The sequence below is a fragment of the Amblyomma americanum genome, chromosome 1 (genome assembly GCF_052857255.1).
Source record: "Amblyomma americanum isolate KBUSLIRL-KWMA chromosome 1, ASM5285725v1, whole genome shotgun sequence".
Lineage (NCBI taxonomy): Eukaryota > Metazoa > Arthropoda > Arachnida > Ixodida > Ixodidae > Amblyomma > Amblyomma americanum.
In genome coordinates this window covers 71,804,016-71,827,755 of record NC_135497.1, presented here as the reverse complement: position 1 = coordinate 71,827,755, position 23,740 = coordinate 71,804,016, and the positions used below count along the sequence as shown (strand labels likewise).

General features: G+C 48.7%; 1 protein-coding gene and 3 non-coding genes across 4 annotated transcripts; all 4 read right to left on the bottom strand.

Moving 5' to 3' along the window:
• Window positions 1-984: 984 nt before the first annotated feature.
• TRNAH-GUG (transfer RNA histidin (anticodon GUG)) lies at window positions 985-1,058 on the bottom strand. The gene has a single exon. It is a non-coding gene; the product is annotated as a tRNA-His (tRNA).
• A 9,985-nt stretch (window positions 1,059-11,043) lies between these two features.
• Window positions 11,044-13,958, bottom strand: LOC144133316 (uncharacterized). The gene is made up of 2 exons (XM_077666312.1): window positions 12,925-13,958; window positions 11,044-11,121 (listed from the first exon to the last, which is right to left on the bottom strand). Exon 1 carries the CDS (start codon window positions 13,854-13,856, stop codon window positions 12,945-12,947), a length of 912 nt encoding a protein of 303 aa, XP_077522438.1. The 5' UTR covers window positions 13,857-13,958; the 3' UTR covers window positions 11,044-11,121; window positions 12,925-12,944.
• Window positions 13,959-14,498: 540 nt separating this feature from the next.
• On the bottom strand, window positions 14,499-14,572 carry TRNAH-GUG (transfer RNA histidin (anticodon GUG)). The gene has a single exon. It is a non-coding gene; the product is annotated as a tRNA-His (tRNA).
• A 253-nt stretch (window positions 14,573-14,825) lies between these two features.
• Window positions 14,826-14,899, bottom strand: TRNAH-GUG (transfer RNA histidin (anticodon GUG)). The gene has a single exon. It is a non-coding gene; the product is annotated as a tRNA-His (tRNA).
• Between the last annotated feature and the right edge of the window lie 8,841 nt (window positions 14,900-23,740).

Sequence of the window (23,740 nt, the reverse complement as noted above, 5' to 3'; positions counted from 1 at the left end):
TTTAGTGCAGCGAGGAATCTTGCAATCTCGCCACACGTGCCCAGTGCCGCGGCAGCGCAGGCATTGCATAGGCCTGCAAGGCACAACCACCATTGGCAGCTCTCCCGCAACACTCACCTGATGAGGGATGTCTTCAATTGTTACACCTGGCTTCATCTTCAGTAAAACAGTCCTTGTAGTCGAGGCTTTATCCGTCATACCTTGAACTTGCCACCGTTCATGTTTCACTGCTGTGACCTTTCCGAACGCTGCAAATGCCGTTCTTATTTCCTCGTCATCAACGCCAGGGAGCATCCAATGAAGCCGCACTTTGACATCCTGGCCCTCAGGGTCGATGATCATGCATCGCCCCCCTTTTACTTGCACTTCCCTCACGGCGAGCAGCCGCTTGGTCGCCTCAGCAGTTCTCAAGGTCACCGCCCATAAGTGGTTAACCTTGTACGGTCCCAGAGCAACCACGTCAGGCAGGCTGCCGGTCTCGGCCAGGGCATCTCGGAAGTCCTGGACTTTGAAGGGCCGTAGTCGCACATCGCCATGAAGAAAAAGAGTATTTAACACCACGCGTCCGGTGGGCAAAGTTGGTAAAAGAACTTGGTAGTCGTTATTTGCAGCCGCAGCATTCCTGTTTCCGCGGCCGCCCTGAGCGGCTATCGCTGCTCCAACGGAGCCCATCCTACCTGCGTCCATCTCACTCGGTGGCCGGAAGTAGAATGCCGATTGCGGCACGGAAGCTGAATGTCAGCAGAAGAGAACTCGACATAAGAAGGGAAGCAAACTGCGAAAGATTACCGTTTATTTTTGAACTGGAGGAAATGAGGATGGAAAAAACGGACAGAAGCACAGGACGCGAGCTCCCTCATTTTTCAAAAGATGGACAAGGCAGAGAAGAAGAAGAAAAGGACTGCCAAACATGAGCAGCAAACGATGCTAACCCCTGAAAATAGAAATAGGGAAGTCTTGAAAAGAATATAAAAACTGTATGCTCGCTTCCTGGAGGGATCGAACCTCCAACCTTTCGGTTCACACCCGAACGCGCTAGCCGATTGCGCTACGGAGGCTGAGCGTCGGTAGAGGAGAACTCGAATTAAGAAGTGCAGCAAACTGGGCAAGTTTGATGGTTTATTTTTGAACAGGAGAAAGTTTGGATGCAAAAAACGCCATACAAGCACAGGACTCGGGCTCCCTCATTTTTCAAAGATGGACAAGGCAGAGAAGAAGATGAAAAGAACTGCCAAATATCGGCAGCAAACGATGCTAACCCCTGAATGTAGATTGAGGGGCGGCTTGGAAAGAATACAAAAACATTATGTTTGCCTAAGGGGGGGAGGGGGGGGCTCGAGCCTCCAACCTTTCGGTTGTTAGGTTAGGTTAGGTTAGGTTAGCCGAACGCGCTAGCCGACTGCGCCGCGCACGCTGAGTGTCAGCAGAGAACTCGACTTAAGACGTGCAGCAAACTGGGCAAGTTTGATGGTTTATTTTTGAAGGGGAGAAAGTGCAGATGCAAAAAACGCCATACAAGCACAGGACTCGGGCTCCCTCATTTTTCAAAGATGGACAAGGCAGAGAAGAAGATGAAAAGAACGGCCAAATATCGGCAGCAAACGATGCTAACCCCTGAATGTAGATTGAGGGGAGCCTTGAAAAGAATACAAAAACGTTATGTTTGCCTAAGGGGGGGGGGGCTCGAGCCTCCAACCTTTCGGTTGTTAGGTTAGGTTAGCCGAACGCGCTAGCCGACTGCGCCGCGGACACTGAGTGTCAGCAGAGAACTCGACTTAAGACGTGCAGCAAACTGGGCAAGTTTGATGGTTTATTTTTGAAGGGGAGAAAGTGCGGATGCAAAAAACGCCAAACAAGCACAGGACGCGAGCTCCCTCATTTTTCAAAAATGGACAAGGCAGAAAAGAAGAAGAAAAGAACTGACAAACATAAGCAGCAAACGATGCTAACCCCAGAATATAAGAAAGAAGGAAGGCTTGAAAATAATACATAAACTGTATGCCCGCCTCCGGGAGGGCTCGAGCCTCCAACCTATCGGTTAGGAGCCGAACGCGCTAGCGGATTGCACCACGGAGGCATTTTTTCTTTACCGCCGGACTTCGACAGAGATCAACTGAAAAAATTTCACCAAAAACCACCACAAAGACGAGCACAATAGTAGCCTAAAACCTAAATTGGTTCGGCATTGTCAGGTTAAAATTTTCTGAGATGCGTCAAAGGTTCCAACTTTGACAACGACTCAGGAGCGTATGAATCTGTTTGTATTACCTCACAAAACTTGTGCATGCTTTCATGAAGATACATTCGAGCTGGCCTCGCGTCCGGGTCACAGTGGTACCCAGCCATTCGAGAGCGCCATATACTGTGAAGGCTCTTGAGCATAACAAGGTCTTCATGTAAGCCACCTTCGTTCTCTGTGAGCAGAAATCTGATTCATTTGGGGTGCAGCGGTAATTCTTTCTTTAAGGTCTTTTGCAGGACATCCTGGAAAAAAAACCCTCCCAACAATGAAGTGAAACGTGATCTATGGTTTCCGGTCTTGGATATTAGGCAAAGTGATCCCCGCGGAAAAAAGAGCCCCTTAGCTTGTTGAAATGATCTCAAACTCAAAGTTCTTGTGTTCAGCTTGAAAAAAAAAAGTTTTTTTTTGTCTATGACGGCACATGCATATTTTTGACCCGTTTAAGGAAGTCACTGCCTGGGCCTCCAGAGTATAAGACTCTGTACATAGGTTTCGCGAAAACGGTTTCACATATTTTCTTAAACAATGTTTTCCTCTTAACTTTGCTTAAAAACTGTACTGAAAAACGGGCGACGAGAAAACGAACACTGAGGACAATTTCTCTAAAAAGCCCTGAAGTTCGCACCGTCGTTTGTTGTGTTGCGACAACGAACAACGAACGAACGCCCACCAGTTCACCAAACTTCCGGTAACTCAGCTAAAGTTCTTTGCAACATCGACCGTGTGACTTATACTGCTCTGATCGACAGAAAAAACAGCGACGTTGTCAGCGTATGCAAGCAACGGCACTTCCGCTGCCTGCACTTGGAAGCCATGAATTGAATCATTTTCGATTATTTTTAAACACGGTGCTTCAATATATATATATATATATATATATATATATATATATATATATATATATATATATATATATATATATATATATATATATATATATATACAAATCAACAGAGGGCTGAGGGGGCAGCCTCGGCGCACCGAACGTTGTACGCTTATAGGCGGCCCTAACATCTTATTTACAATTAACCTTGTACTGCAGTTACGGTACGCCATGGCAACTCCCTCACTAATTACAGACCCGAAATTACTAGGGTCTAGAATACACAGTAAAAGTTGATGAGAGACACAGTAAAACGCTTTTTCGAAGTCGAGCTGGAGGACTGCGACACGGTCATACGTGGCATCACAGCACTCCAGCACGCACTTCGCTTTGTTGGACCGATGGAGCGCCATTTTTTTGAAGGGATGTTTAATTCCTCAGGGCAGAAAGATAATGAAGTGAGAGATGAGTAAGATGCTTAAATAAATGAAAAATGTTGAGCTGATCTGATTAAATGAAGAAGTGAACAATGATATGGACCCTGGGTCCATGCAATATATGAATCCGGACTGTCCGGTGAAAGTCCCACAGACGCCAGGTGCCGAATTCTCGTCGGCTTCAGCGCCGGGAAGTCCCTCAACAGGTGGTGGATATCCGCCTCTGTCTCTGTTCTTGCAGACTGGACACCCGGGGCGGGGATATAAATCTTTGAAATCCGGCCACTTGCGAGTCACAGTTGGTGTTAGGGCAACCCCGACCCGTATTCTCCGAAGCGCTACCTCTTCTGCACGGTTAGGACCACGGGGGAGGGTTACCGCACACGGAGGAATTAGAGCACATGTGCGGCGCCGGAGGTGTTCCTTTCTTGTTAAAAGGAGGGTGGTGTCATCCAGAGTGAGGACTCGAGGCAAAGACGAGGTTGAGGTCGAAAGTCGGGTCGAAGAATCTGCGCGGCTTTGTGCGCTCAGGAGGTCACGCGGGACCCACTCAATACGGATTTGTTGCGGTTGCGTGCCGCTAGACGATGGACGTTTTGGCAGGTTTCTGGGGTGCGACTGACTCGTCGTAATAGGCGTGTGACGTGAAGGGCGTCGGTGCGAATGACAATGCGGGCCGTGGGTAGCATGGGAACGGCGGCCACAGAGCAAAGTGCCTCTTGAACCGTAAGCATATCTGCACAGAAGGAGGTTCTGAGAGGTGAAACCTTGACGTTTTGTTCAGAGCAGGCTTGCAAGCACAGTAACCTGCTGTAGTTGTTTCGCAGGCCTGAATGCTTGCGTCAACGTACATAACGATGGAGCCATGCTGCAGATTGGCGTCTTGCTCTATAATTCGGTCGCGAAACGACGATGCCGCGCGGGTAGATGATGGCCGACGTAGATCAGTTGGCTTGTTGCCGCTTAGCTGCACAAAACGCCAGGGAGGAAGAACTGGCGGGGGCGGCTGTAGAATGGAGTGCGATGAAGCATATGTTCTGAGTGCACACGTGATGTGTGTAAGACTTGATTTAGGAGGCGAGCATACACACTCTCGCGATCTTGACAGAATACGGCTATGCCATCAGCATACGCCAGCAGTTTTACCTCAGAAGAATGCACTTTTAAACCTCGTATTGACGTTTGGTGAATACGGCTAAACAAAAAGGATCGACACATATAGCATACAAAAGGGGAGGAAGTGGATATCCTTGCCTTACAGGAGATTGCACTGGGACACTTTATGTTAGTGAATTATTTATTACGAGCTGGGTGCAGCAATCTCGATAGGCAATCATTACACCATCTAAAATTGTGCTGACAACGTTTGCATGCTTCAATATGCAGAAGAGGACCTCGTGTGACACCCTGTCGAAAGCTTTCGCCAAATCGAGTTGCAACATGGCAACTTGGCCGTCCACGTGGTCGCAGCATTCTAAACCTACGTGAGTGTTCGTGAATATCGTTGGACCTTTCATGCCGCATGTTTTAAGTGCTTGATCACCGTTTGCACCTGCTTCGCGAGCACTTTCATAAACACTTTGTAATCGGTGTTCGTAATGCTGATAGGCCTGTATTAACCTACTGACAGCAGCTTGTCACGATCATCCGTCTAAGGAATCAAAACGATATAAGCAGGTCTTAAGGATGGTGGCACCCGCCTTGTTTTATACGCCCCATTGATAACGCGATGTAATACACATGCTAGTTGATGGGCGAAAACCTTGTAAAATGAGGCTCCCAAGCCGTTTAGTCCCGGGGACTTTCCTGCCGGCAATTCCCCGGTAGCGGCCTCGATTTCGCGAAAACTTATCTCTTCCTCAAGGCTGTCTCTGACGTCATCTGATATATTTGGCATATAAGTCACGAATTCTGTGATGAAAGTGTCACTTACACGAGTAACGTTGGTAAGCATCTCGCGATAATATTCCACAAACGCCTGCTCTATCTTTTTCTGCTTGCCCGTCACCTCTTTCTTATAGCGGATCTGTTTGATTTCATTTTTTGATGCATACCTTTTCTCGTCAGTAAGAGAGCGTTTATTCGGTGCTTCCCCAAGCCATAATCGTTCGCGTCGTGCGCGAATCATCACTGCCTTATTTCTTTCATTGTATATCACCTGATGTTCACTTTTGGTTCTTCTTATTTCGTCTGCCACTTTTCCAGGCTCCAAACTCTCTGTGTTTAGCAAGCATTCTTGTTGGCGCTGAGGATCTCTTTAATTCTTCATCTAATTTCGACGCTTGATGCTTGCTCTTTCAATCGCTGCCATTTTTACTTCATTTTTGTATTGCTTCCAGGCAACCGAATAATTTTCTGGCTCATCATTCACTAGCCGCCTTAGTTCTTCCTCAACTGCTTCAACAAAAGTTTGATCATTGAGCAATTTAGCGTTCAACTTCCACAGGTTCCAGTTAAATCGTGGATGCTTTTGCTTATTGCCAAGGTTTATTTAATTTATTTATTTATTAATACTGTGAGCCGTAAGGCCGTTACAGGGTGCACGCATACAACTCAGGAAGTACACACAGCCACAAGTAAAAAAATTTATACAACTATATGAAATCATCTTGCCAGCAGACAAAACCACAAGTGTGCCAGATAGGTTGCGTGTTCATAACAATACGCTCGGTTTCAGACCACCGATGATCGGAACCGCAGGCAAAGAACATAATGAATGACAGCAATGGCAAATGGTTTTTATACGCTTAAATAAAGGGACATATAAGTTTCAAACTGGTGTAGATTGTCTGCTTGCAAAATGTCCTGGTTGAAACTCACGAGGCTGTGATTAGAGAATGAAACAGGTATAACGTTGTAACTATTGTAAAGGGGAATTAGAGCTAGGGACACGTAAAATCTGCCAAGCCTGGCTTGACTACCTTGCTGGGTGTGAGTGAACTGCGGCCGCCCGCCGCTTATTATTGTGTGACCCACGTGCTCCAAGTCCTTGTCAACCACAAAGGAGCTAAGTAACTCGGCGCTCCTATCACGTACATATGCCACTCTAGATCTATCCTCCGAAAAGCAAACACAATGAATGTCTCCCAGCAGAATAAGATGCCTTTCATAAGGCAGATACTAATTAAGGTGTTCAAAGAAAATACATATCTCACTGACATTTGTTCGGGGCATAGACACACACCAGACGCCACTTTTCTCCCGCCAACGAAAAATCCCAGACGATGAGGCGACCGTTTTCGGACACAGTAATCATTTCCTCAATAATCCCCACTCTTTTGCGTATCAATACAGTACAGCCAGCAGATTTTCCTACTGCATGGCATACACAGACTTTATAAATCGTAGTGAAAGGTGACACCATATAATCAGTCTGCTCTTGGTTTTCCACCTTTGTTTCTTGTAGCGCAATTAGATCTAGCTCGTTTTCCATGCAAATGCGGCATAGCTGGTATTGCCGTCGCCTTGCAGCCAAGCCCGTAACATTAATTGTCCCTATGCGTAGCGAAGAATTTAAGATAGTTGCCACTTTGAATGAAGCATAAAGATACCAATGATGTCTTTACAAACATGACTGACCCTGTTCTATCACTTCTAAGCTGAACCATTACAACTTGACACACCAAAACCGAGTCCAGTAAAGTCTTCAACCTTACATCGAATGTGTTGCTCGTAGTTTCAGTTGTTCCTTCCAATTGGAATCAGTAATTACCCGGCGCCTTCGACGGCAGCAAGTGTATATGCTAAGTGGGCGTCACCGCCGAACTTTTATCCGGCGGGATTTTCGGTTTCGGGCGCAACGTAGGCCGACGCGCACCCGGCGTTTTTGGCGGGGGTTCATCGTTGTTCGGCACACTCGGTTGTCCATCGTGGGTAGCTAACTCATCATAAGTTCTCTTTACCACCATAACACTTGTGCCTGTGTCGCTGGCGTTCATTGCCTCAGCTTTATCCGTAGCATTTCTTCCATCGTGCGTGCTTAGAGACGTTGCACCCGTAGTCGTGTTCGTAGCAGTGGGCTCCAGTTCAGAAGTAGTGCGAGACGGAGAATCACTGGCCGTTGCCTTGTGGTCGCCTCCGGAATTCTGTTCCGGAGGCTTCGCGTCCTCGCCGCTCTTCTCCTCTGCTCCTTTCGAAGATTCCTCTACTTCGGCTTCATCTGTCATTAGGTCGCTGACGTCTAATTCCCTCGTAGCTTTCTGTGTGACAGAAGCATACGTCTTCATGCACTGCGCTTCTCCGTGGCCGTATCGGTGGCATAGTGCGCAGCGTGGCACGCGGCAGTCGCGTCGAATGTGTCCGGTATTACGACAGCGCAAGCATAGCGTAGCCCTACCGGGCACACCAACAAGCTCCAGTTCACCTGCAACACGGATCTGATGTGGGAAGTCGTCCACTGTCACGCCCGTCACGATAAGAAACAGACATTCTATTATGCAAGCCCAAACATTCGTCGATAGAACGATCCCGTTTCGAGTTGTCGTACTTGTCACGAACGGCTCCCGGCTATAGATGTTAACCGTATCCACCGTAACTCTGCATCCCAAACGTTCCACATGCAGCGATAGCGTATTTATTCATAAACAGATAACTTTAACCGATGTTTATCTGCTATTTATTTATTTCTTCTGTTTAAAACTTAGCCGAAAACGGTGTGCACGATAATCGCTGCATAAGCTCATTTTCTTTTGTTTAGCCCTTGCCCCCTTTCTCCTTTTCTCAACACGGCGACCTCTGGTTGCACTTTTTGGCCATACAGCGAAAACGTATAACAGCTAGCTTTTAGCGATGCCCGTCAGAGGATAACGAAATCTACTGCAGGAGGCACCGTGAGTACACGTCTTACGTTCTACGTTCTTTGCCTCAGGCAAGCAGCTTTCCACCGAAGCAACAGCGCTGTTCGCTGAAAATTATTCTGAGCGACGCGTAATTACTAGTCAATTCGAGCGTGAATTAGTTCACTATACCCTTCGCATCTGCCATCAGAGCTAGCCGAGCTGCTGAAGAGCCTGCTCTCGCCCCATAGTTGAGCAGAACTCTCTTCCTTGGAACCTGAATTGAATTTGATTTTAGTGCTTTCGCACGTAACCTTCATTTGCCTGCCTGCGTAAATTTTACTGACGAAGAACAATGAGCATATAGTCTCGCGTAAGGTTTGCTTGTATTGTACATAACTGAATGCATGCGCGCACGCACCTAGCCGAATGTATAGCGAAACAGTACAATAATTACTTACAAGCAAAACTGTACTTAGTGCCTATCTTCACTAAGTCCAGATTCAGGAGGAGAAATTAGGCACCAGAGCAATAAGTCTTGTATTTCAGGGTCCATTCCGTTGGGTAACCTGAAATAAATAAGTGTGCTCCTTTTTTTGCTTTTTTTTCTCAAACGCAACTACCCGTTCGCACACTTATTATATTTACCAGTAATCCAGGTGTGTAATTTGATTATTGCCGATTCCTGCCTGTCAGTGACCACATAGCTCGCCCCCTTCTGCAACTTTCAGGATATGGCCGTCTCCTATGCACTGCTGAGAATTGCGCTCTGCGCGTCAGAGTGGCCACAGCCGGCATAATGTGTGGCTCTGCACAAGACGAAGCGGCCGACAGAACAAGCTGCACCGTTTGGAACTTTCGCAACGACCACGGTGACACCGACTCAGACAACTCGAAGCACCGTGGCGAAAGGCGAGATGGAGACCAGGAACCCGTGAAGAGCGTGTGTCCTGACGATTTGGCACGTATCCAGCTCTGAACAGAATGCATTGAACGAGAGTCTGGCAAACTCAACTCATCCGTTGCGCTAACCCTGGACCGTGGGCAGCGAGAGTTCTTGGAACGTCTCTTGTTGTGCCCAGGGCAGCTTTGGTTGGTCGAGTACAGGCAACAACACCACTGGCAGAGGATCTGGAAGGGGTTGGGGCGGTAGCGACGGAAACGTCTCCAAAAGCGCCAAGTCGTGGGAAAGAAGTTCTAGATTCAGAGCAGAACCGGGATCTGTACAAGGCTATCGTTGAGGGGCAGGGAAAGGGCCAAGCAGTGGTGGGTGGCTTGGCGGCTCAGGTTAGGTCGGCAGGAGTGGCGAAAGTGAGCAAGGCTCCGGGCAAAGCAGTGATTAGCATGACGGCTCGGGTAAGACCGGCTGTAGTGGTGGGAGTGGACAAGGCTCCGGGCAAAGCATGGGTGGCATGGCGGCTCGGGTCCGGTCGGCTGTAGTGGCGAAAGTGGGCAAGGCTCCGGGCAAAGGAGTGCGTGGCATGGCGGCTCGGGTCAGGTCGGCTGGAGTGGTGGGAGTGGACAAGGCTCCGGGCAAAGGAGTGCGTGGCATGGCGGCTCGGGTCAGGTCGGCTGGAGTGGTGGGAGTGGACAAGGCTCCGAGCAAAGCAGTGGGTGGCATGGCGGCTCGGGTCAGGTCGGCTGGAGTGGCGAAAGTGGGCAAGGCTCCGGACAAAGCAGTGGGTGGCATGGCGGCTCGGGTTAGGTCGGCTGTAGTGGTGGGAGTGGCCAAGGCTCCTGGCAAAGCAGTGGGTGGCACGGCGGCTCGGGTTGGGTAGGCAGGAGTGGCGAAAGTGGGCAAGGCTCCGGGCAAAGCAGTGATTGGCATGACGGCTCGGGTCAGATCGGCGTTGTGGTGGGAGTGGACAAGGTTCCGGGCAAAGCAGTGGGTGGCATGGCGGCTCGGGTCAGGTCGGCTGGAGTGGCGAAAGTGGGCAAGGCTCCGGGCAAAGCAGTGGGTGGCATGGCGGCTCGGGTTAGGTCGGCTGTAGTGGTGGGAGTGGCCAAGGCTCCGGGCAAAGCAGTGCGTGGCATGGCGGCTCGGGTCAGATCGGCTGTAGTGGTGGGAGTGGACAAGGCTCCGGGCAAAGCAGTGCGTGGCATGGCGGCTCGGGTCTGATCGGCTGTAGTGGTTGGAGTGGACAAGGCTCCGGGCAAAGCAGTGGGTGGCATGGCGGCTCGGATCAGGTCGGCTGGAGTGGCGAAAGTGGGCAAGGCTCCGGGCAAAGCAGTGGGTGGCATGGCGGCTCGGGTCAGGTCGGCAGGAGTGGCGAAAGTGGGCAAGTCTCCGGGCAAAGCAGTGCGTGGCATGGCGGCTCGGGTCAGGTTGGCTGGAGTGGTGGGAGTGGACAAGGCTCCGGGCAAAGCAGTTTTTTGGCATGACGGCTCGGGTCATATCGGCTGTAGTGGTGGGAGTGGACAAGGCTCCGGGCAAAGCAGTGGGTGGCATGGCGGCTCGGGTCAGGTCGGCTGGAGTGGCGGAAGTGGGCAAGGATCCGGGCAAAGCAGTGGGCGCATGGGGTGGCCATGGTGACGGTTCCGGTGCAGGCAAAATGCAGGTATCTGGTTGGGGAGCCGGAAGTGGACAAGGAGGTGGCCAAGGCTCCGGCCAGGATGGAGGCTGGGGCTCTGGTCAAGGCAGCTGCCAAGGATCTGCCTCCGGCCAAGGTGGAGGATGGGGCTGTGGGCAAGGATCTGGCTCTGGACAAGGCGGCGGTTGGGGTACTGGACAAGGTCAAGACAGCGGCCAAGGATCTGGCTCCGGACAAGGCGGCGGTAGGTGTTCTGGACTAGGTCAAGGCAGCGCCCAAGGATCTGGCCCTGGACAAGGTGGCGGCTGCAGCTCTGGACATGGTCAAGGTAGGGGCTAAGGAGTGGCTCTGGACAAGGCGGCGGTTAGGGCTTTATGAATACTAGACATAATAGAACGCCCTTTGAGGCCGCATGTCTGTTGAGCGCCTACTACCACATTCATTACCCTTTGTAACCGCCTTGCTTGCACCATCATAAATATTTGGTAGTCCACGTTCGTGAGTGAAATCGGCCTGTTGGCTGCAACCTGCTTTAACTTTTCGCGGTCTTCTGTTTTTGGAATTAGGGCAGTGTGAGATATGCAAAGAGTAGGTGTTAGTGCTTTTAATTCATATGCATCATTAATGACCGCAGTTAGCGAGGGCGAAATGTCTCGCTGAAAGGCTTTATACAAAGCCGCACTTAAACCATCTGGTCCAGGCGACTTACCCGAGTTAAAGTTGTCTATTGCTTTTTGCACTTCACACTCGCTTATTGGTTCCGTTAATATCGGTTTCTGTTCATCACCTTGTCTTGGCATTGCTTTTAGAAACTTGTCTTTGAATGTGTCAATGTCTACGTCTTGTTTTGAGAAAAGCGACTGATATTATTCACCAAAAGCTTGCTTTACATGCCCTTCGTCATCTGCTATGACACCTCCCCATTCATTCTTATCAACCCGATTACTCTCAGCCCGGGCTTTTTTCATTCTCAATGCTAGTTTTGTTGGTGCTTCATTGAAAACCGCCTCTTCTGCTCTCGCACGCACCAGCGCACCGCGATAACGTTATTCTTTCATAACTTCAATGTTTCGCTTAATTTTCTTTAAGTTATCAGTCCACAGACCAGGAGCTTTACTCTTCTGCTCAATTAGTTTCCACAGCAGTTCTCTTAAATTCTTTTCCTTACTTTTCCTCTTTTTTCATGCAGCAAGCCTTTTCAATTGCATTCATTTTAATTTGCTGCTTACATAGTTCTCACTGCTCTCATAGGTTTTCTCTTGAATTAGGCATTCCTTTGCAAATTTCTTCTTTTAGGTTGTCATAAATGTCATTAAATTTCCACAAGTTCCAGTTAAACGCATTGTCCCGTTTTCCTGTGCCTAGCCTACACTGTAACAAACTGTGGTCTGAAAACGATACAGGTACAACCTCGTAAATGTTACATCTTTGAAGCAGGCCTATCGCCATATAAATATGATCTAGACGTGCGTGACTTGACCACTGAAAGTGCGTGAATTGCACATCTCGCTCGCTTTCTAAACAGTCCTCCCCATAATCAATATTTCATTTATCTACCAACGCGGACAGTATATCGGTCCTTCTGTCTTTGAGTAAGTTATCGCTTGTTTTGTCACGCGCCGGCAAGACAGTTGAAATCACCCATGACGATCAACTGCCTTTCGACAGTACAGTACTGTTAGATGCTTTCAAAAAAGGCTGCCTTCTCATCAACCTTGATAGGTGCGTTAATGCTGATTATTCCACACTCCACTTCCAAGTAGGCATAATCAAGCGCAATAAATCGTCCATGAGAACATGTCGCGTAAGCTTGAACGACCCGTCCCGGTAGCTTTTTACAGAAGAGCACACACCCAGCCGACGTTCCAACTGCACGATCAACTATCTCGTAATACTCCGAAGTGAAACGCTGTACCACGCACCCGGTCTATTCCTACCCGTCTACTTTAGTTTCTTGCACCGCCAACAGACAAAGGTCGTAGTCAGTTCTGAGTCGATATACTTTTCTCTGTTTTTTTTCCCCGCCATCCCCTTTACATTAAGTGTGGTTATTTTCAGGCAAAGTAGAGGATCAAATTTCGACAAAAGTAGACGAGACCGAGAGCATGGCGCTTACCTTTCACGTCCAGCGTATTGCTAGACGCTTTCTTTGAAGCCCGGGTCATCAGGTCGATCGCCGGGGCCTTGCCGCACAGGTGAGCTTGCGGCGACTCGCCTCTCAGCAGAAAAGTTCGGGCGCGGCTTGAAATCAGGCCTCCGGGCGTGAACAGTTTTCGCTGGAGGCTCCTCTCCACTGGCTGCAGTCTCGTTGGCCTTTTCCTTGCGAGCCGGTTCATGACGTTTGACGGGCGCGCTAATTGCCACCAAGCGGCTGTCGCTGTCATCCATGTCCTCCTCACACACAGGTTGGGGCACCTCGGTTTTTGAAGCGCCTACAGATCCGCCGTCCTCTGCCATTTTGATTGCCGTAGATGCTGGCGGTTCAGGCTTCTCCCCTTGGTCACTGGGCGTCCCGGTGTCCTCCGCCGATGACGGTGAGGAAACCGTGGCTACTGCTGCCTTGTCCGTTTCCTCTGCACCCTTAGAAACCTCCTCTGCTTCAGCGGCATCCATTTGCTTCTCCGCTTTTTCTTCGTCGACCGCAGCTACCGTTACCGATGCGTAGGTGCGAACGCAATTAGCGTCGCCATGACCGAAACGTGTGCATTTAGTGCAGCGAGGAATCTTGCAATCTCGCCACACGTGCCCAGTGCCGCGGCAGCGCAGGCATTGCATAGGCCTGCAAGGCACAACCACCATTGGCAGCTCTCCCGCAACACTCACCTGATGAGGGATGTCTTCAATTGTTACACCTGGCTTCATCTTCAGTAAAACAGTCCTTGTAGTCGAGGCTTTATCCGTCATACCTTGAACTTGCCACCGTTCATGTTTCACTGCTGTGACCTTTCCGAACGCTGCAAATGCCGTTCTTATTTCCTCGTCATCAACGCCAGGGAGCATCCAATGAAGCCGCACTTTGACATCCTGGCCCTCAGGGTCGATGATCATGCATCGCCCCCCTTTTACTTGCACTTCCCTCACGGCGAGCAGCCGCTTGGTCGCCTCAGCAGTTCTCAAGGTCACCGCCCATAAGTGGTTAACCTTGTACGGTCCCAGAGCAACCACGTCAGGCAGGCTGCCGGTCTCGGCCAGGGCATCTCGGAAGTCCTGGACTTTGAAGGGCCGTAGTCGCACATCGCCATGAAGAAAAAGAGTATTTAACACCACGGGTCCGGTGGGCAAAGTTGGTAAAAGAACTTGGTAGTCGTTATTTGCAGCCGCAGCATTCCTGTTTCCGCGGCCGCCCTGAGCGGCTATCGCTGCTCCAACGGAGCCCATCCTACCTGCGTCCATCTCACTCGGTGGCCGGAAGTAGAATGCCGATTGCGGCACGGAAGCTGAATGTCAGCAGAAGAGAACTCGACATAAGAAGGGCAGCAAACTGCGAAAGATGACCGTTTATTTTTGAACTGGAGGAAGTGAGGATGGAAAAAACGGACAGAAGCACAGGACGCGAGCTCCCTCATTTTTCAAAAGATGGACAAGGCAGAGAAGAAGAAGAAAAGGACTGCCAAACATGAGCAGCAAACGATGCTAACCCCTGAAAATAGAAATAGGGAAGTCTTGAAAAGAATATAAAAACTGTATGCTCGCTTCCTGGAGGGATCGAACCTCCAACCTTTCGGTTCACACCCGAACGCGCTAGCCGATTGCGCTACGGAGGCTGAGCGTCGGTAGAGGAGAACTCGAATTAAGAAGTGCAGCAAACTGGGCAAGTTTGATGGTTTATTTTTGAACAGGAGAAAGTTTGGATGCAAAAAACGCCATACAAGCACAGGACTCGGGCTCCCTCATTTTTCAAAGATGGACAAGGCAGAGGAGAAGAAGAAAAGGACTGCCAAACATGAGCAGCAAACGATGCTAACCCCTGAAAATAGAAATAGGGAAGTCTTGAAAAGAATATAAAAACTGTATGCTCGCTTCCTGGAGGGATCGAACCTCCAACCTTTCGGTTCACACCCGAACGCGCTAGCCGATTGCGCTACGGAGGCTGAGCGTCGGTAGAGGAGAACTCGAATTAAGAAGTGCAGCAAACTGGGCAAGTTTGATGGTTTATTTTTGAACAGGAGAAAGTTTGGATGCAAAAAACGCCATACAAGCACAGGACTCGGGCTCCCTCATTTTTCAAAGATGGACAAGGCAGAGAAGAAGATGAAAAGAACTGCCAAATATCGGCAGCAAACGATGCTAACCCCTGAATGTAGATTGAGGGGCGGCTTGGAAAGAATACAAAAACATTATGTTTGCCTAAGGGGGGGAGGGGGGGGCTCGAGCCTCCAACCTTTCGGTTGTTAGGTTAGGTTAGGTTAGGTTAGCCGAACGCGCTAGCCGACTGCGCCGCGCACGCTGAGTGTCAGCAGAGAACTCGACTTAAGACGTGCAGCAAACTGGGCAAGTTTGATGGTTTATTTTTGAAGGGGAGAAAGTGCGGATGCAAAAAACGCCATACAAGCACAGGACTCGGGCTCCCTCATTTTTCAATGATGCACAAGGCAGAGAAGAAGATGAAAAGAACGGCCAAATATCGGCAGCAAACGATGCTAACCCCTGAATGTAGATTGAGGGGAGGCTTGAAAAGAATACAAAAACGTTATGTTTGCCTAAGGGGGGGGGGGCTCGAGCCTCCAACCTTTCGGTTGTTAGGTTAGGTTAGGTTAGGTTAGCCGAACGCGATAGCCGACTGCGCCGCGGACACTGAGTGTCAGCAGAGAACTCGACTTAAGACGTGCAGCAAACTGGGCAAGTTTGATGGTTTATTTTTGAAGGGGAGAAAGTGCGGATGCAAAAAACGCCAAACAAGCACAGGACGCGAGCTCCCTCATTTTTCAAAAATGGACAAGGCAGAAAAGAAGAAGAAAAGAACTGACAAACATAAGCAGCAAACGATGCTAACCCCAGAATATAAGAAAGAAGGAAGGCTTGAAAATAATACATAAACTGTATGCCCGCCTCCGGGAGGGCTCGAGCCTCCAACCTATCGGTTAGGAGCCGAACGCGCTAGCAGATTGCACCACGGAGGCATTTTTTCTTTACCGCCGGACTTCGACAGAGATCAACTGAAAAAATTTCACCAAAAACCACCACAAAGACGAGCACAATAGTAGCCTAAAACCTACATTGGTTCGGCATTGTCAGGTTAAAATTTTCTGAGATGCGTCAAAGGTTCCAACTTTGACAACGACTCAGGAGCGTATGAATCTGTTTGTATTACCTCACAAAACTTGTGCATGCTTTCATGAAGATACATTCGAGCTGGCCTCGCGTCCGGGTCACAGTGGTACCCAGCCATTCGAGAGCGCCATATACTGTGAAGGCTCTTGAGCATAACAAGGTCTTCATTTAAGCCACCTTCGTTCTCTGTGAGCAGAAATCTGATTCATTTGGGGTGCAGCGGTAATTCTTTCTTTAAGGTCTTTTGCAGGACATCCTGGAAAAAAAACCCTCCCAACAATGAAGAGAAACGTGATCTATGGTTTCCGGTCTTGGATATTAGGCAAAGTGATCCCCGCGGAAAAAAGAGCCCCTTAGCTTGTTGAAATGATCTCAAACTCAAAGTTCTTGTGTTCAGCTTGAAAAAAAAAAGTTTTTTTTTTTGTCTATGACGGCACATGCATATTTTTGACCCGTTTAAGGAAGTCACTGCCTGGGCCTCCAGAGTATAAGACTCTGTACATAGGTTTCGCGAAAACGGTTTCACATATTTTCTTAAACAATGTTTTCCTCTTAACTTTGCTTAAAAACTGTACTGAAAAACGGGCGACGAGAAAACGAACACTGAGGACAATTTCTCTAAAAAGCCCTGAAGTTCGCACCGTCGTTTGTTGTGTTGCGACAACGAACTCCGGCAAAGCACGCCCACCAGTTCACCAAACTTCCGGTAACTCAGCTAAAGTTCTTTGCAACATCGACCGTGTGACTTATACTGCTCTGATCGACAGAAAAAACAGCGACGTTGTCAGCGTATGCAAGCAACGGCACTTCCGCTGCCTGCACTTGGAAGCCATGAATTGAATCATTTTCGATTATTTTTAAACACGGTGCTTCAATATATATATATATATATATATATATATATATATATATATATATATATATATATATATATATATATATATATATATATATATATATATACAAATCAACAGAGGGCTGAGGGGGCAGCCTTGGCGCACCGAACGTTGTACGCTTATAGGCGGCCCTAACATCATATTTACAATTAACCTTGTACTGCAGTTACGGTACGCCATGGCAACTCCCTCACTAATTACAGACCCGAAATTACTAGGGTCTAGAATACACAGTAAAAGTTGATGAGAGACACAGTAAAACGCTTTTTCGAGGTCGAGCTGGAGGACTGCGACAAGGTCATACGTGGCATCACAGCACTCCAGCACGCACTTCGCTTTGTTGGACCGATGGAGCGCCATTTTTTTGAAGGGATGTTTAATTCCTCAGGGCAGAAAGATAATGAAGTGAGAGATGAGTAAGATGCTTAAATAAATGAAAAATGTTGAGCTGATCTGATTAAATGAAGAAGTGAACAATGATATGGACCCTGTGTCCATGCAATATATGAATCCGGACTGTCCGGTGAAAGTCCCACAGACGCCAGGTGCCGAATTCTCGTCGGCTTCAGCGCCGGGAAGTCCCTCAACAGGTGGTGGATATCCGCCTCTGTCTCTGTTCTTGCAGACTGGACACCCGGGGCGGGGATATAAATCTTTGAAATCCGGCCACTTGCGAGTCACAGTTGGTGTTAGGGCAACCCCGACCCGTATTCTCCGAAGCGCTACCTCTTCTGCACGGTTAGGACCACGGGGGAGGGTTACCGCACACGGAGGAATTAGAGCACATGTGCGGCGCCGGAGGTGTTCCTTTCTTGTTAAAAGGAGGGTGGTGTCATCCAGAGTGAGGACTCGAGGCAAAGACGAGGTTGAGGTCGAAAGTCGGGTCGAAGAATCTGCGCGGCTTTGTGCGCTCAGGAGGTCACGCTGGACCCACTCAATACGGATTTGTTGCGGTTGCGTGCCGCTAGACGATGGACGTTTTGGCAGGTTTCTGGGGTGCGACTGACTCGTCGTAATAGGCGTGTGACGTGAAGGGCGTCGGTGCGAATGACAATGCGGGCCGTGGGTAGCATGGGAACGGCGGCCACAGAGCAAAGTGCCTCTTGAACCGTAAGCATATCTGCACAGAAGGAGGTTCTGAGAGGTGAAACCTTGACGTTTTGTTCAGAGCAGGCTTGCAAGCACAGTAACCTGCTGTAGTTGTTTCGCAGGCCTGAATGCTTGCGTCAACGTACATAACGATGGAGCCATGCTGCAGATTGGCGTCTTGCTCTATAATTCGGTCGCGAAACGACGATGCCGCGCGGGTAGATGATGGCCGACGTAGATCAGTTGGCTTGTTGCCGCTTAGCTGCACAAAACGCCAGGGAGGAAGAACTGGCGGGGGCGGCTGTAGAATGGAGTGCGATGAAGCATATGTTCTGAGTGCACACGTGATGTGTGTAAGACTTGATTTAGGAGGCGAGCATACACACTCTCGCGATCTTGACAGAATACGGCTATGCCATCAGCATACGCCAGCAGTTTTACCTCAGAAGAATGCACTTTTAAACCTCGTATTGACGTTTGGTGAATACGGCTAAACAAAAAGGATCGACACATATAGCATACAAAAGGGGAGGAAGTGGATATCCTTGCCTTACAGGAGATTGCACTGGGACACTTTGTGTTAGTGAATTATTTATTACGAGCTGGGTGCAGCAATCTCGATAGGCAATCATTACACCATCTAAAATTGTGCTGACAACGTTTGCATGCTTCAATATGCAGAAGAGGACCTCGTGTGACACCCTGTCGAAAGCTTTCGCCAAATCGAGTTGCAACATGGCAACTTGGCCGTCCACGTGGTCGCAGCATTCTAAACCTACGTGAGTGTTCGTGAATATCGTTGGACCTTTCATGCCGCATGTTTTAAGTGCTTGATCACCGTTTGCACCTGCTTCGCGAGCACTTTCATAAACACTTTGTAATCGGTGTTCGTAATGCTGATAGGCCTGTATTAACCTACTGACAGCAGCTTGTCACGATCATCCGTCTTAGGAATCAAAACGATATAAGCAGGTCTTAAGGATGGTGGCACCCGCCTTGTTTTATACGCCCCATTGATAACGCGATGTAATACACATGCTAGTTGATGGGCGAAAACCTTGTAAAATGAGGCTCCCAAGCCGTTTAGTCCCGGGGACTTTCCTGCCGGCAATTCCCCGGTAGCGGCCTCGATTTCGCGAAAACTTATCTCTTCCTCAAGGCTGTCTCTGACGTCATCTGATATATTTGGCATATAAGTCACGAATTCTGTGATGAAAGTGTCACTTACACGAGTAACGTTGGTAAGCATCTCGCGATAATATTCCACAAACGCCTGCTCTATCTTTTTCTGCTTGCCCGTCACCTCTTTCTTATAGCGGATCTGTTTGATTTCATTTTTTGATGCATACCTTTTCTCGTCAGTAAGAGAGCGTTTATTCGGTGCTTCCCCAAGCCATAATCGTTCGCGTCGTGCGCGAATCATCACTGCCTTATTTCTTTCATTGTATATCACCTCATGTTCACTTTTGGTTCTTCTTATTTCGTCTGCCACTTTTCCAGGCTCCAAACTCTCTGTGTTTAGCAAGCATTCTTGTTGGCGCTGAGGATCTCTTTAATTCTTCATCTAATTTCGACGCTTGATGCTTGCTCTTTCAATCGCTGCCATTTTTACTTCATTTTTGTATTGCTTCCAGGCAACCGAATAATTTTCTGGCTCATCATTCACTAGCCGCCTTAGTTCTTCCTCAACTGCTTCAACAAAAGTTTGATCATTGAGCAATTTAGCGTTCAACTTCCACAGGTTCCAGTTAAATCGTGGATGCTTTTGCTTATTGCCAAGGTTTATTTAATTTATTTATTTATTAATACTGTGAGCCGTAAGGCCGTTACAGGGTGCACGCATACAACTCAGGAAGTACACACAGCCACAAGTAAAAAAATTTATACAACTATATGAAATCATCTTGCCAGCAGACAAAACCACAAGTGTGCCAGATAGGTTGCGTGTTCATAACAATACGCTCGGTTTCAGACCACCGATGATCGGAACCGCAGGCAAAGAACATAATGAATGACAGCAATGGCAAATGGTTTTTATACGCTTAAATAAAGGGACAGATAAGTTTCAAACTGGTGTAGATTGTCTGCTTGCAAAATGTCCTGGTTTAAACTCACGAGGCTGTGATCAGAGAATGAAACAGGTATAACGTTGTAACTATTGTAAAGGGGAATTAGAGCTAGGGACACGTAAAATCTGCCAAGCCTGGCTTGACTACCTTGCTGGGTGTGAGTGAACTGCGGCCGCCCGCCGCTTATTATTGTGTGACCCACGTGCTCCAAGTCCTTGTCAACCACAAAGGAGCTAAGTAACTCGGCGCTCCTATCACGTACATATGCCACTCTAGATCTATCCTCCGAAAAGCAAACACAATGAATGTCTCCCAGCAGAATAAGATGCCTTTCATAAGGCAGATACTAATTAAGGTGTTCAAAGAAAATACATATCTCACTGACATTTGTTCGGGGCATAGACACACACCAGACGCCACTTTTCTCCCGCCAACGAAAAATCCCAGACGATGAGGCGACCGTTTTCGGACACAGTAATCATTTCCTGAATAATCCCCACTCTTTTGCGTATCAATACAGTACAGCCAGCAGATTTTCCTACTGCATGGCATACACAGACTTTATAAATCGTTGTGAAAGGTGACACCATATAATCAGTCTGCTCTTGGTTTTCCACCTTTGTTTCTTGTAGCGCAATTAGATCTAGCTTGTTTTCCATGCAAATGCGGCATAGCTGGTATTGCCGTCACCTTGCAGCCAAGCCCGTAACATTAATTGTCCCTATGCGTAGCGAAGAATTTAAGATAGTTGCCACTTTGAGTGAAGCATAAAGATACCAATGATGTCATTACAAACATGACTGACCCTGTTCTATCACTTCTAAAGTGAACCATTACAACTTGACCCACCAAAACCAAGTCCAGTAAAGTCTTCAACCTTACATCGAATGTGTTGCTCGTAGTTTCAGTTGTTCCTTCCAATTGGAATCAGCAATTACCCGGCGCCTTCGACGGCAGCAAGTGTATATGCTAAGTGGGCGTCACCGCCGAACTTTTATCCGGCGGGATTTTCGGTTTCGGGCGCAACGTAGGCCGACGCGCACCCGGCGTTTTTGTCGGGGGTTCATCGTTGTTCGGCTCACTCGGTTGTCCATCGTGGGTAGCTAACTCATCATAAGTTCTCTTTACCACCATAACACTTGTGCCTGTGTCGCTGGCGTTCATTGCCTCAGCTTTCTCCGTAGCATTTCTTCCATCGTGCGTGCTTAGAGAGGTTGCACCCGTAGTCGTGTTCGTAGCAGTGGGCTCCAGTTCAGAAGTAGTGCGAGACGGAGAATCACTGGCCGTTGCCTTGTGGTCGCCTCCGGAATTCTGTTCCGGAGGCTTCGCGTCCTCGCCGCTCTTCTCCTCTGCTCCTTTCGAAGATTCCTCTACTTCGGCTTCATCTGTCATTAGGTCGCTGACGTCTAATTCCCTCGTAGCTTTCTGTGTGACAGAAGCATACGTCTTCATGCACTGCGCTTCTCCGTGGCCGTATCGGTGGCATAGTGCGCAGCGTGGCACGCGGCAGTCGCGTCGAATGTGTCCGGTATTACGACAGCGCAAGCATAGCGGGGCCCTACCGGGCACACCAACAAGCTCCAGTTCACCTGCAACACGGATCTGATGTGGGAAGTCGTCCACTGTCACGCCAGTCTTCAAATTTAAGGCAACTAAGCGTGTCGAGGACGCTTTGTCTGGCACACCTTGAGCAGGCCAACGTTCCCGGGAGACGTCCGTAACTCTGCCGTACGGCAAAAGCGCCACCCGTATGTCATTGTCCTGTACGTTGTGAAGCATCCAGTGAAGCTTGATACGCAAAGCTTGGTTGTTTGGATCTATCCCAACGCGCCGCCTTTTATTCACAATATTACCTTCAGAGCCAAAAACGTATGCACGCTGTCTCTATATGAAGGTTACAGCCCATACATGACTGATCTGATGCGCCCCCAGGGCGACAACTTCAGGCAGTAGGCCTAGGCTAACCAGTGTGTCACGGAAGTCTTGCACACGGTAAGGCCTTTCACGCACATCGGCATGCAAAAAAAGTGTTCAAAACAACTCGCACTGTAGGTACCTGAGGCAAAAGAACTTGATAGTGCGGGTCATCACAGCCAGAAACCCTGCTACCACGGCCCTGCTGGGCCGCTGAATCCGCTCGTACGGAGCCCATGACACACATGTCCGTTCACCTCGGCGCCGGGAAATGGAGTCCCCGCGGCATGGAGCGGGGCCGGCTCCAGGACGCTCAAGATGAAACTTACTTGTCGCTATGTGTATGCAGACACGTATAAAGAAGCCCGAACAACGAGCTTATATGCTTCCATGGCGGAACAGGGTTTGCCCTGAGATGCAGTTCTGACAAGACGAGCAGCCGTTTGCCAACGCGTCTTTAACGTGCTCGGCTATGATTGTTGTTAGATATGCTGTTAAATCGTCTTGTTTCGCTAATACCAAAGAGATCAAGGACTATGTTTGTATTGTTTAAATACGTTTTTGTACGCACGCGAGCCGCCGTCTGCTGACGCTCATATAGCTGGGAGTAGCAGACGGCATGCTCATCCTAAAGCGACCGCAGCGCCACCTCCTTAGTGGCGATGCCACGGGCCCGCTCCACTCCCTGAAACAACAGCGCTGTTTGGAAACTGCCCTATCCAAAAACGTTGGTAGGCATGCAACGCTCACCCATCCATCTTCTGATATAAATTGGTTCATTCATCTACTATGGTGGCGCCTTTTTCTTACCAAAGAAGAGAAGCAACTGATATGGCCGAATAAACAATCCAGCCGAGATCTTGTGGAAAGACACGTGGGCTGGATAAAGAAGGCATAAATTTCGTCATATGCCGACACACAAATCCACGGGAAACTACGATAAGAAACAGACATTCCATTATGCAAGCCCAAACATTCGTCGATAGAACGATCCCGTTTCGAGTTGTCGTACTTGTCACGAACGGCTCCCGCCTATAGATGTTAACCGTATCCACCGTAACTCTGCATCCCACACGTTCCACATGCAGCGATAGCGTATTTATTCATCAACAGATATCTTTAACCGATGTTTATCTGCTATTTATTTATTTCTTCTCTTTAAAACTTAGCCGAAAACGGTGTGCACGATAATCGCTGCATAAGCTCATTTTCTTTTGTTTAGCCCTTGCCCCCTTTCTCCTTTTCTCAACACGGCGACCTCTGGTTGCACTTTTTGGCCATACAGCGAAAACGTATAACAGCTAGCTTTTAGCGATGCCCGTCAGAGGATAACGAAATCTACTGCAGGAGGCACCGTGAGTACACGTCTTACGTTCTACGTTCTTTGCCTCAGGCAAGCAGCTTTCCACCGAAGCAACAGCGCTGTTCGCTGAAAATTATTCTGAGCGACGCGTAATTACTAGTCAATTCGAGCGTGAATTAGTTCACTATACCCTTCGCATCTGCCAGCAGAGCTAGCCGAGCTGCTGAAGAGCCTGCTCTCGCCCCATAGTTGAGCAGAACTCTCTTCTTTGGAACCTGAATTAAATTTGATTTTAGTGCTTTCGCACGTAACCTTCATTTGCCTGCCTGCGTAAATTTTACTGACGAAGAACAATGAGCATATAGTCTCGCGTAAGGTTTGCTTGTATTG